The 13,644-nt window shown below is 39.6% G+C and overlaps 1 protein-coding gene across 4 annotated transcripts in view; it reads left to right on the forward strand.

Moving 5' to 3' along the window:
* The window catches only part of OXSR1 (oxidative stress responsive kinase 1), a 140,912-nt gene that overhangs the window by 104,257 nt on the left and 23,011 nt on the right, over nucleotides 1-13,644 (forward strand). For all 4 annotated transcript variants that reach the window (XM_050941529.1, XM_050941531.1, XM_050941530.1 and 1 more), the window contains 6 exons: nucleotides 2,726-2,835; nucleotides 5,878-5,979; nucleotides 9,186-9,319; nucleotides 10,639-10,687; nucleotides 12,647-12,712; nucleotides 12,987-13,109. In XM_050941529.1, the coding sequence (XP_050797486.1) occupies nucleotides 2,726-2,835; nucleotides 5,878-5,979; nucleotides 9,186-9,319; nucleotides 10,639-10,687; nucleotides 12,647-12,712; nucleotides 12,987-13,109 (584 nt within the window). The remainder of the gene's footprint in view (nucleotides 1-2,725; nucleotides 2,836-5,877; nucleotides 5,980-9,185; nucleotides 9,320-10,638; nucleotides 10,688-12,646; nucleotides 12,713-12,986; nucleotides 13,110-13,644) is intronic.

The following is a 13,644-nucleotide window of genomic DNA, read 5'->3' on the forward strand; positions in this document are numbered from 1 at the left end:
TCAGTACCAGATTCTTCAGAGGTCAGTGCAAGAAATGATAAACAATTTGAAGTTGAGATTATGGAAAGTTGTTTATACTCAAGGGATGAATCCTACAGCATTTTAGGCTCCTCAACAGGCAGTGGTGGTTTTAGGGCTTGAAGCGTGAGATCATATAAATGGCCAGTGTTTTTCCTGGAAAAAATCTTCCTGTAGTTACAATTGGGTATAGTCTCTTTCATTTCCTCCATTAAACTGTCTTTTTTGCTGCTGTGTGCTGTTTGTTCGATCCGAAATTATTGGTGGGTGAAATAATTCCTGTGTTTAGGTTCTGATCCTCCAAGCCCTGCACACACTCGCACGGAAGTTACTTGGAATCTTGTGTAATCAGAGCTTCAAGGATCAGGCCCATCATTTGTATACCAGTTTGTCAAATAATTTGGGATCCTTTGGGCTAAAGGGAGCTTTACACAAGTGTGGTACCAGATATCCAAAGTCTATATAGGGCTTGGAGGAAGTGTCTCTGTATGTATAAATTTGCCTACATAAAAAAGATTATAAAAATAAAATAGATTGTGTCTGGGACGACCAGCTCCCAGCTAGAGAGGTTACATCCGGGGCCATCAGCCAAAATTCTTCAGCAAGACCCGCCCCTTCAGCAATCCAGCACTGCAGTCTGTGTAGCAAATTGGCATTTTGGGGCACTACGGAATAAATGGAAGAGAGCAGGGATGAGGACTCGGAGAAGATTGTTTTTTAAAATCAACCTGAAAGGACCATCAGTTGAATTTTTTGTTAATTTTGATCTGATTTTTCCATAGATATTAGGCACAAATCAGGACAGTCTTGCCAGGATTTCTTTCCCAACTTGTGTGATTATTTTCTCTTCCTTTACTCTGCCCATACACTTAGAGCCTCCCATAAAAAAAATTCTCCTTGGCTCCCTCTTGGACCAGTGACTGTCATGTTGCCATATTTGTTTATATAGTGCTCCTCTCATTCTGAGCAGAGAGCTTGTATCACACTTTGTTCCTGCATGGCAGCGTCACTGTCCACAATCTCACTGTACCGCACCTGTATCTGTTGCACAAAATATCAGCATTGTGATTGCAAGCTCAGATTAAACTTCCTTTAAAATCATGATTTAATTAAGAATTAGAACTAAAATTAGACTGTGAGGTGCCTCCTGAATAAATATTCCTCATGTTTCAGTTTGACAAAGGAATTATAGTCCAGGTTGGACTGTGGTGGCGGGGGAGGACTTATTTAAAATACTGATATAATAGAGATATCAACATCCAGTCCCAAATTGTCTTTGCATAGCCTCCTTCTTCAGTGAGAGACAGTTACACTTCTTGATTCCAGTAACATTACCACTTTGTCACTGATTGACAATAGCTTGTTAACTTCAGGTACCCAATTAAAGTGTTGTTTGACTAGGGTGACCAGATATCCAGATTTTATAGGAACAGTCCTGATTTTGGGGTCTTTTTCTTATATAGGTTCCTGTTACCCCCCACTCCCATCCCAATTTTTTACACTTGCTGTCTGGTCACCCTATATGTGACCTAGTTATAGGTCGTTGACATAATATACTTCTCTTGGTAGCATAGTATCGAAAACAAAGGTATTGTGCATCCCACCTGCATGAAACAGTTGTGGTCCACGTGACACTTTTCACGTTTTACCAATTTTAATCCTTTATTTAAACACCAGCTCTCCCGCCCTCATTCTGGTGCAGAGTCTTCCTAATGAGCAGAGCACTAATCAGTGCCATGTTGTCTTCCTGAGGCTGCAAACAGAATGAAATAAAGGCTCTGAGTGGTATCTCTTAACTTGCCCAAGGCTCAAAAGTGGGACAGGCCTAAATGAGGGATGCGAATTATTTCTGGAAGCCTGAAATGCTGTGGGATTCATCCCTTGAGTACAAATAACTTTCCATAATCTCAGCTTCAACTGTTTATTGTTGGAAAACTATTTATATCAGACATAAAAGTGATGGGACACTTTCTTCATGTTAGAATGTTGGAGACTTTGAGACTGAAGTGAATGACCTCCATCAATGAGATGGTAGATAGATGTGATTTCCCTGCCTGCCCTGTGCTCTTATTGGGATACTTACATTGTTGCTAGGCTTTCAAATTAACATCAACATTTATTGCTAATCATTTTAGCTGATGGGTTAGGGAAGGAGGTGAGTAAAACCTCTGTGGGTGAGGAGTTACCGCAGAGAGAAGAGAAGACTGATGCAGATACTGGAAGAAAAGAGAAACTAAAGAAGAGGTTAGGGGGTGGGGGAGAGGAAGAGTGAAGGCAGAAGCCTTTGATCATAAGTCCAGGATGTTGCTAAAGGAGACAATAACTCACTTAACTGAACTCTTATTGTTTTACTGTATAACAACCATTTTCTCTTTGGTTTCTGTGTGAACTTCCCATGGACACTAGTGGGAGATCTGCTGTGCATTGAGGGTGTATGTTGTCCTTCATTCATTCCCTGGCTCAAAGACCATTGTCAAAAATTAGAATACTGCACTTCCCACCTCTTGAATGTAATTGAATAGTATCCATGGTTATGAACATTGTCAAAGGACTAATTTGCCTTAGTCGATCATTCTTAGTCCTTCAGAAACTTCCCTATGTGACCATCGGCTGCATAGCTGAGATTTCTTGTGGGCTGTTTTTTTTTCTTTTTTTTTTTCATGTTCCGGATATATTCTTCACTGTAGGCATTTTTTTGCTATTTCAGACTTTGGTGTTAGTGCATTTTTAGCAACTGGTGGTGATATTACCAGAAATAAAGTGAGAAAAACCTTTGTGGGCACCCCCTGCTGGATGGCACCAGAAGTCATGGAACAGGTAACTGTTTAATTGGTAGTGTCTTGTTAGCTCACTTGCCATGTTCAATTTTCTAAGTCATTGATGTTTGTTTATGAAAGCTTTGGTCACTGTGGTGGCTCGGTTCTCATGTCACTCACTGTGGCTTTCTGAAGGTCCCAGAGGACATCTTAGTACTCGAACTGCTCCATATAGTACAGGCTGCTTTCTTTAAAATTTCAGACCGATTTGAGCATTCACAATTTCAGGCCCTTCTTCTATCTGTTAGGTTTTTCTCTAGCACCCTTTGTCATCCCAACTAGCCTCTGATAAAAGGCTATGCAAGATCTAGGATTGTTTCTTAAACTCAGACAATGGTTGCTGCTTGTTTCAGTGGAGCTACTTGCTCCATTAAAGTGAAGGATATTGGGGATGATGGGAGGGATAAAAGAACATTCAGTGCAGACTACTCCCAGCAAGGCAAAACAAATGTCAATGTCAGTAACTGGTGTGGACGAAAACTAGGGGGTGGGAGATGGGACCCAAGGGATGACTCATTACCCTGACGAATTTTCCACCCCTACTGAAATCCTGGTTAGCCTTTGTATCCCTTGAAAAGGAGTGGCTGCCTCTAGGATGTTGGCTTCTTGCTCCTTCCTTGAACTGCTGATCAGCTGGGAATGGAAGTGATGTCTGCTCTTGTTGTCTCATGTAACTGGAGGCACAAGGGACAGAGCAGCAGGGCAGACAAACACCTGTCAGGGATGGTCTAGATAATACTTAGTCCTTCCATGCGTGCTGGGGACTGGACTAGATGACCTCTTGAAGTCTCTTCCTGTCCTATGATTCTATGATGTTGCCTGGGCCTTACTGGACTTCTCCAGGCTTGATTGTGTCCAGAATGTCTGGATTAAGGAGGAGAGGGGATTAAATGAATGAAAAACCAGCTAATCAAAGAAAGGGGTTGAGAAAGGGGAAAGCTGAAAGGATAAAGTGGTTATAAAGATTTTTAACCAGGAAGGAAATGTAACTAAAATGAAAAGACTTATTTATAAATATGTCTAGTATTTTCTATTGAGACAGATATTCTGGGGACTATAGGAGTTAGTAAGGACTGTGAGTGTGGAATTATTACAAGAAAGTATTTTGGAAGTCTGTTTATACCATCCCATTCCCTTCCAGCAGGTGTCACTGTGAGCCAATTTTATCTTGAGTTATAGATAAATAGAAAAGGTAGATATCAAAGAATTTTTGACCCAATTCCATTTCTTAATTTTGGGATAAAATTCCCTATCCCACCATTTATCCCTCTAAATGCTATGCACATTTTGACTTGAAAACAATTTATGGCAGACATTGAAGAGGTAAATTTCATTGATCTAAATCCATAAAGTATAAACAAATGAAGGCTATTGGTATATTCTGGATCAAAATTCAAGTGAAGAGCTGTTTTCCCTTTGAGTAACCATTAGCTATATTAAACTAATATATAGGAATTTGAAAACTTCCCCACTGACTTCAGTTTACAAGCAGGATTTTGTACTGTAATTGGAAGCTATAAATTAGGTGTTAACATTTTATTGAAAAAAATATTGATGTATTTGTGCACCTACTACAAGACTAACACTATGCTTCACTGTTGTTTTTGTCTCTTTGATTATAGTTTAAATTTATTCTCCAGCATCATTGAGCCACATACAGTGTGATGCAATGTAATTTTATTTAACTTCACAGAGATTTTTTTTCTCTACTAATGTAATCATGTAAAGCCAATTTTACATAGAAACTGGTGGTAGTAATATGCTTTTACTATGACTTAAATCCCATCCAAGTGGAGTATCCCAGGCAGGTCCCCCCGCCCCTCACACAGACACACACACACACACACGCTCTCTGCCTGCAGAACTTAAGGAACTAGTACACGGTAAATGAAGTATAGTGAACTTATCAAATTTAATTTAACCATATGAATATAGAATAAGATGAACCATGAATTGAAATCTGCACGTGTTTTTCAAAATGCAGCAAAAGTCTTGTTCCTTAAAGGTAGTTTGTGCAAAACTTTTGGCTTTGTCAGAATTAGTGTCTTCTCCTAAATTAATTGTTAACTTATCTAGTGCAATACTGCTATTAAATTTGCACTTATTCAACTATTGCAGTCTTCTCTCGTTTGTCTAGAGAGCAGGAAATGTGAACAATTTCATTTTGGCAAAACACTTGTGGTTTGTAGTTCTCATTAAAGTTAGTACACAGTGTCTCTTCCCTGCAGTGGATAATGTAAACTTTCCATTTCAGATGCCAAAACACTAGGTAATGTTAATAAGGAAAAAGGCGTATTGGCATATGAAATACTTTTTTTCTTTGCGTGGTGGAGGTAAAAATGTTATATAGCTTTAGTGAGCAAATCTGCCCATCTAATGTGGAAACTACTAAGATCCATTAAACCAAAAGACAATCTAATGGAAAGCAAAATATTAAATATCAGCAATGGCTTCTATAAGCAGGAATGAGGAATTTCTCAGTGGCCTGGCTCAACTCCAGGCTGTCACGGACTTCCCAGTGCAAAGAGTAGAGTGCTAACCTGTTTCAGGACTGGACGTGATTGCAGTTAGTTTAATAAAGTAGCTGGTTAGACACATGACTGTGTGTGGGGCTGTGCCTATCAGTCTCCTAACTATGACTATTTCAATCATACCCAAGCAATCTGACTTTCCATATTAGTATGGAAGCCAAAGCCTGGTTGAACCCAATGCCTAGTAGCCATCTTGATGTAACCTTTGTACTTGTAGTGTGGCGTATGAAAACTCTTTTACAAGCTACTAATATGGTCTTCCTCAGGTATGACTGTTCTACCTAAGATTTTCTGATTTGCAGGCAGGAAGAAACTGAAAGGTAAAGAAAGGCATGTTCTTTCCTGGGTATAATTGCAATGCCAGTGAAGGTTAATGGGAGATATGTGCCTTTCAGAGTCCTTGAGGGTAAAGAAATGATGCAAACATTTGACAAGCTCCATTCAAAGCCTGTAGGCAGAGGTGTAGTTGGGATAATGAAAAATATGTAGAGTAATATCTTGTTGCTTTTCAGGTCAGAGGTTATGACTTCAAGGCAGACATCTGGAGTTTTGGAATCACTGCTATAGAGCTGGCTACAGGGGCAGCTCCTTATCACAAATACCCACCAATGAAGGTGAGCACTAATCTTCAAATACTTGTGACAAAAAACAGTATTAAACAGTATTTCTTGAGGTTATTTGAAAGAATGTGGTCAGTCCAATTTTTCTGTCGTTGAAAAGCTGCCTCTCCCGTGTGATTGTATTCGTAAAATACCACCAGCACGGAATTGCATTTTATAATCTCTATGGGGAAGTCCTTTTAAAAATTGCATTCCTTTTTTGTGTTTATTTGCTTAAAATAGAGAATAGTACTGTTCAAATCTATGCCCTTCCCTGCACAGATACTCATGAGTAGTACTAGACGCCTCACCTGGATCCTTTAAAAACAGCATAGCAGTCTTTTCTCTTAGAGTTGTAGAAAAACGAATGGTTCAAAGGCATCTAATAGGACACCCAGTGACTCCTGGTTAAGGAGATAATCAGTCCTCTCCTACCTCAGTGTTCCTTCTATCCACCTACTCATAAAATCTGGAACCAGTTGTCCCAGCTGAGTTTTTAATGGGGGGCTTGGATACTTCATTGGATCAGTAATAGAGGTAAGAGGCTGTACATTCTTCTCCTGGGTTGAATGTTAGCCCAGCTGGAGACTGAAAGTTGCTGTCTGGTGGCTGTTGAGTAGTCTGTGTAAAATGAATGGAGGGTCTCAGCCTTGGGTATTCCCGAAAGGTAATTGGGTTCATTCTGTCAGAGAGAGAGTACATTTCACCACGTTTTTTGTCAGCTCCTAACTGTCTGATATCTATTTGGGGGAGTTATAACTATGGGAACTGAGCTAGGATTTATGTGTAATATGGTATTTTTGTTGGTTTAGTTCAGATGTTTCCATTTTAAAGGCACATCACTTAAGCCTGGGGAGGGTTGTTGCTCTAAACTAGAGCCCTGTGCAGGATATTTTTTGAATACCATTTTTATACTGCTCCCACCTGCAAAAACTTTAGATCCTGCAAGAGAGACAGATTTCCCCCATGCTGCTACTTTAAATAAATAAAATAAATAAATAAAAATAACATTTTGGCATGTGTATTTTTATTAAAAGTCACAGGACACAGGCAATAAACAATAAAATCGCGGAAATGTACAAAGGACCAGTGTTAGGGGGTAGCAAGCAGGGCAGTTGGCTGGGGCCCTACTCCACAGAAGGCTCCGTAAAGATAAGTTACAAGCAGTAGGGGTTAGCCTCGGGTTTCAGACCTGCGCAGCAGGGCTCGGGCTTGCTCTGAAGTCTGAGCCCCACTCGCTAGGGCTGAATTAGTGCAATTTTGAGGAAATTACAGAGGTCTCATAAAATCACAGAATCTGTGACCTCCATAACTGACTCGTAGCATCTATCTAAAAACAAAATTCAGACACAATTTTTACCATTAAAAGAATAAAACAAACCTTGCTTAAGCCACATAAAAAACCTTTAACTTTTGTTATAATAGACATCAAATCTTTCTACCCCTCGCTTAAATTTAAGTATTAAAACCTTTATTTTTAAAAAAATAACCTCCTGTTGTAGTGATGCAGTTGGCTGGATAGGATGCAATGGATTTTAAGACTTCAGCATTCAGAAAATAAGAACCTGTTTCTACGTGTTCAGATGCCCTTATATTCAGACATACTCGTTTACTAGAAATGAGTAACTGAGCACATGGACTGAAAAAAAAAGTTTCGGTCATTACTGGTCTGCTGTGTTGTGACTGTACTAGCTGTTGCTTGCTACACAGCGTTATGGGTTAAGAGACCTGGAGACTTAAATGCTATGCAGACATATTCTAGACTAATATGGTAATTGTTTTGTCAGATATTTGCTGGGCAGAAGACTTCTCCTTTCTCTTCAAATACTTGTTTCGTGTTCTCCAGATTTTTAAATAGGGGTTTTAGAATTGTGTTGCTGTTGCATATTATTCAAATTCTTGCACAAAATTGCAACCACGTACCCTGATTATCACTAAGGAATTAAAGGCAAGTTTTCACCAGCTAGCCTCAATGGAACAAACATGTTTTCTGGAAAACAATTATATTTTATTCAAAACTGAAACATTTAATGGGTTTGACAAATAGTCTGAAAAGAGGCCTGCCTTATGCCTTGTCTATGCACAGAAATTGCACCAGTTTAATTTAAATCGGTTTTTAAACCTGTTCAGTTAAACATGTGCAAAGCCTTTTGTGGCCTCTAATTTCAGTTTGAGTATCAAATTTTGGTTTAATTTAAGCACATTTCTTATTGCCTAATGCTAACCTGAAATAAGCTTATCTTAAACTGAAATAAGAGTCTATCCAGGAGATTGCACGAATTTAACTAAAATAAGTTAAACTGATGCAACTGTCCTTTGCAGACAATGCCTTTTAACAACCCGAGTTGGTTTCAAATGCAGTGTTCATGTTAACAATGCCCCTGGTCTGCAAAGCAACAGTCAAATATTCACTGATTTAGCAGATTTTTTTCAATAATACTTTCTTATTTGATGATGGAATTTTAAAAACATTTTACAGTAGGTTTTGTGGCCTGCACTCAGTTCTGCGATTACTATACTCAAACTCCACACATTCAGATCCTGGAATATAAAGGTCACTTAAGTTGTAATTATGTTTTCATATTTGTGACTTGGGAATATTAACTGCCATTTACATTTGATTGTATAATCTGCATGAATTGATGGACCACTGCATTTTTAGAACAGTGGAAACCTTTAAATATGCTGCAGGCTGGTTCCTCTTCTAAAATTGGTGAAACCTGTGTCTAGGCGACAGAGTAAGACAGAGGCAAGAATTTTCTTTTTTTCTTCAGAATGTTTTTGTTGAGTGGAATAGAAGAAATCATCCACTTGAGGCGTGTGTGTATGTGTGTGAGGGAGAGAAAATTATCCTTTGTTTTTACATTCATAATTAGCCATGCTTCTTTCTAACTCCCTCGCTCACAATAAAATACCTGCAGTGAAATCTGAACTGAGCATTTGAATCTAAGATCTCATATGACCAGTGCTTATAGAAGAGCAGGCTTGGCAGAAATGCTGTGCCCTTTTCTTCCCTTTGAGGCTTCATCATGCTGGCATGACTGACCTGAGAACTTGCTCTGACCTTACTTTGAATTTGAAGCCTGTATCTCCACCCCTAACATGTTCAAGATGTGCATCTCCAGAATGCATCAGGCTGCTGTATGTGTGGGGTTCCCTATACCACACTTCTAAGAATTTTTGGTCTTCCTAGATGTTTCCAGTGAATTTAATTCTTTCAGGTTTTGATGCTGACACTACAGAATGATCCACCTTCTTTAGAGACTGGTGTGCAAGATAAAGAAATGTTGAAGAAGTATGGGAAATCATTTAGGAAAATGATTTCATCATGCCTACAGAAAGACCCTGAAAAAAGGTAAAACTACCACCAACATTTTAAAATAAAAGTTGTCCTAGTTAGCTCTCCAAGACGATTGCAGAGGACTTGCTGTCTGACAATAAGTTCTCCTGGCGTTCGTCATTTTTTAAAAATAGGGATAAAGGTTCAATACTGTGTACGACTGGCAAGACACACAACGTCCATTCTGATTAACCAGTTCTGACTAGCTCACTGCTCAATGTTGTACTCTAAGAGAGTTAATTGCGATTTTTGTCTCACTTCTGGTTCAAGCTTCACTGTGTTTTTTGCACATCAGAAATTATAGATTGTGAACTGTGTATTTACCTGTGGAGCTTTTAAAATATACAGACACCCCCTGACTTACACAATCGTTCCATTCCGGAAAACCTTGCGTAACTCGGATTTTGCGTAAGTCGGAAACATATACCCGTACGTTACGCAAAAATTTCCGCAACTTGAAAATCCTATTTCTGGCTTATGGAACTTTTTCCGTAAGTGCGAATTTGTGCAAGTCGGGTCTTATGTAACCCGGGGAGCATCTGTACATTGTTTTTAAATGTTCAAGTATAAGAAGGCTCTTAGTGCAATCTTGACTCATTTGGTTATAAGAACTGTTTATTAAGGGCAACTACATAAAACATTGGCAAATTTCCCATAACGCTTTCTCTCATCCGTGCAAATCCTTTTAAAATATCCTGATACAGCAGTTTAAATCATCCTCTCCCTGCAAGTAGACGGTCGTCTATTCAGTGTTAAGGGTGTGATGAGGTGGGGAAAAAGCAAATGGACTTGCAATTCTCAATTTATTACTATTTCTTTCTTTCTTTCTTTCTTTCTTCCTTCTATGATATGGGCGTGAAGCCCCAGTTAGCGTCCCGTTGTGCTAGAAAATGTACAGATGAGTAAAACAAAGGCAGCAACAATCTAGAAGAGCTCACAAACCAGTTTCAGGCAAATGTTGCCCGCAGATAACCAAAGGTGTATCTGTGCACCTCCTAAATGTGTAATGTCTATATATGTCACTTTCTAAAGATAACTAACCTAATGCAGAGTTCGTATTCAGTAACTGTCTGCCTTAAAGCAGAGGCAGGAACTGAAGTGCATACATCTGGAAAAGAGCCATTGCTTTTCCTGTTCTTATTGGATATGTCTGCACAGCAACTAGACACCCACGGCTAGCCCGGGTCAGCTGACTCGGGGTCTCAGGTTGTGGGTAAACAGATGGCAAAGTTTTTTGTTGTAGGCAGATTGTGGTGAAGGAAGCAAGCACCTTGGAAGAATGTTAAATTTCAAACTAACAATTATAACTATTTTTCTCCCTCCTTTGTTAATAGACCAACAGCAGCAGAGTTACTGAGACACAAATTTTTCACAAAAGCAAAGGTATGATAAAACTTTCTAACTCAATTTATCATTCCAAAATTGTGTGGAAGGGAAACATTATGTATAATGAAATATGTGGGGCGGTATAAGGCTTTACTGTGAGTTTGGGATGGCTGTTTTATTTACAACCATTGCTACTCTGAGTTAGGCTGCTTGTTGCAAATTAATGAAATAAAACCTTTGTATGCTATCAAATCATGTATTCTGTTAAAGAAACCTGTTTCATAGAGACTTCTTAAAAAGAAGAAAAGACGGTTACCAAATCTGAGACCTCATCTACATCTTAAAAATAACCAGCCAGAAAACGGTTTCCTCATTTCCATCCAGATATGGACTTCTCCCCATATCCTCTCTCCGCACCCACCCTCAACCCTTGACCTAAGGCCTAGAACAAGAGAGAAAAGACAGTTACCTTTTCTGTAACTGGTGTTCTTCAAGATGTGTTGCTCATGTCTATTCCATATCCGCCCTCCTTCCCCTCTGTCGGAGTTGTCTGGCAAGAAGGAACTGAAGGTGCGGGGAGTGCGCAGCAGGTGGGAGCAGCAGGGAGCAGTACCTACGGGTAGGGGAAAAACTTCTGGCAGTGGTGCACTTGGTGAGCACGCATACCTATTGTGGAATAGACAGCCTAATAATACAAGAACTTGGCATCCACCAATGAAATGAATATGCAGCAGGTTTAAACAAATGTAAGGAAGTACTTTTTCACACAAGGCACACTCAACCTGTAGAACTTTTTGCCAGGACATGTGAAGTCCGAAAGTATAACTGGGTTAAAAAATGAATTAAATAAATTCATGGGGGATAGATCCATCAATAGCTATTAGCCAAGATGGTCAGGGACAAAACCCCATACTCTGGGTGTCCATAAACATCTGACTGACAGAAACTGGTACTGGACAACAGGGGATAGATCACTCGATAATTGCCCTGTTCTGTTCATTCCTTCTGAAACATCCAGCACTGGCCACTGTTAGAAGACAGGATACTGGGGTAGATGGACCATTGGTCTGACTCTTCTGTACCCTGTCTGTGAAATAGACAAGGGTATAAGAGGACTTTTAATGCAAAGGGATACTGCTTATACATGTAGAGTTTTATTCCAGTGTATGCAACATACTGGGCCTCCTGGAAAACACACGTGCTGTGTTCTGTAACTCTCCCTGGCCCCAGCGATGGATCGTATTTTCCATGTATTGGGTTGCACTATTCCTGACCCCTTTTGCTGGCATCTGAGATGACTTGCCACTGACAGCGAGGAAGGGACCAGTTTAAGAGAGCAAAGGGAAAAGGGAATTGAGTTAAATAGTATTAGCATTCTAGCAAGACAGTATATGACATGCATAATAAGATGGCCTCATAAAAGGCTCTACAATTGCCAGTTTTTCGTTTTTCTTATTTCTTGTCCAATTTTTTTTAATTTGGTCAATTTCTTATCAGGGGCTAAATATTTTGCAGTGATTCAGTTGCATTTTAAGGAAAACCAAAGTTTCATGTATACCACTTCTCACTTGCTAATCCTATATCATTTTGCAGTGGTAAATCTGTCACAGATGAAAAGGTATATAGGATTAGCATGCATATTAGAGAAATTCTGACTGCAGTCCCAGGGAATTGCTTCTTGTTACATCTCGCAGATGTTCTTAGAAAGAACGATGTTGACTCCCAAACAACACAAGTTTCCTAGTTTTATTAAAATTAGATTGTAACTGGGGTTTATGGCCAAAAAATGCTTGACCCATAAAGTATCAGAGGGATAGCCGGGTTAGTCAGGATCTGTAAAAAGCGACAGAGTCCTTTGGCACCTTATAGATTAACAGACGTATTGGAGCATAAGCTTTCGTGGGTGAATACTCACTTCGTCACATGCAGCTATGGACTCTTTGTCACTCTGAGCCATAAAATGACTTTTAACAGTAGAAGAGTGAAGTAGACACTTAAAAACTTTTTCTTTTCCAGAATAAAGAATTTCTACAAGAAAAGATGTTGCAGAGAGCACCAACAATCACTGAAAGAGCTAAAAAGGTACCAAGATGCAATGGGCAGTGACCACCCTTGTTTAACATGGATGTCACAGTTCTGCTGGTTTTTATGCTTCACCATGCTCAAAAATTTTTGGACTAATTCTTAGTTAGCACTGTGATATTCTAATGTCTTCTAGATATAAATTCACTGATCCCTTATCCGTTCCTGTTAGAATCCAGGATTACAGCTTAGATGATACTTGGACACATTTTTCCTAAAAAAGACAGAATTATCTGCTTCATACACCGTTTGATTCTGTGTGTCTGCTGAACAGGTCCGAAGGGTCCCGGGTTCCAGTGGGCGTCTTCATAAGACTGAAGATGGTGGCTGGGAGTGGAGTGATGACGAACTAGATGAAGAAAGTGAGGAAGGCAGAGCAGCAATTTCACAGCTCAGGGTGAGCCACTGGATTCTGCAACAATTGTATTATTTGTATCACAGTAGTGCCTAGATGCTCCAGCTGACTTCAGGGCCACATTGTGTGAAGTGTTACACATACACAGTAAGACAAACGCTGTCCCGGAGAGTTTACAGTCTAACCAGACATGAGAGAGACAAGATGGGAGAAGTAGTATTATCCCTATTTTACAGAGGGTATCCTGAGGCACAGGGCTTGTGACTTTTTCCCAAAGTTGCACACAAGTCTGTAGTAGAGCTGGGAATTTACAGATCTCTTGGGTCCCAGTCCAGTGGAATAACAGAGAATCAGGATATTCATGTGGCTAATTTAAAACTCGAGTGGTTTAAACTACCAGAGATTGTTTTCGTAACATTATCTTAAGTACTGTAATGAACTGATTAATATGGATATCACTGCCTCCTACGTGACAGAATCAGCACTGCTCAACTGCATCATAGGTCTTACACAGCCAACATTCTCCCTGAGCTCAAGTAACTGGGACTTGCGATTGGACAGGTGGAACAGCTCTATC

This window comes from Gopherus flavomarginatus, chromosome 2 (genome assembly GCF_025201925.1).
Source record: "Gopherus flavomarginatus isolate rGopFla2 chromosome 2, rGopFla2.mat.asm, whole genome shotgun sequence".
Classification (NCBI taxonomy): Eukaryota; Metazoa; Chordata; order Testudines; family Testudinidae; genus Gopherus; species Gopherus flavomarginatus.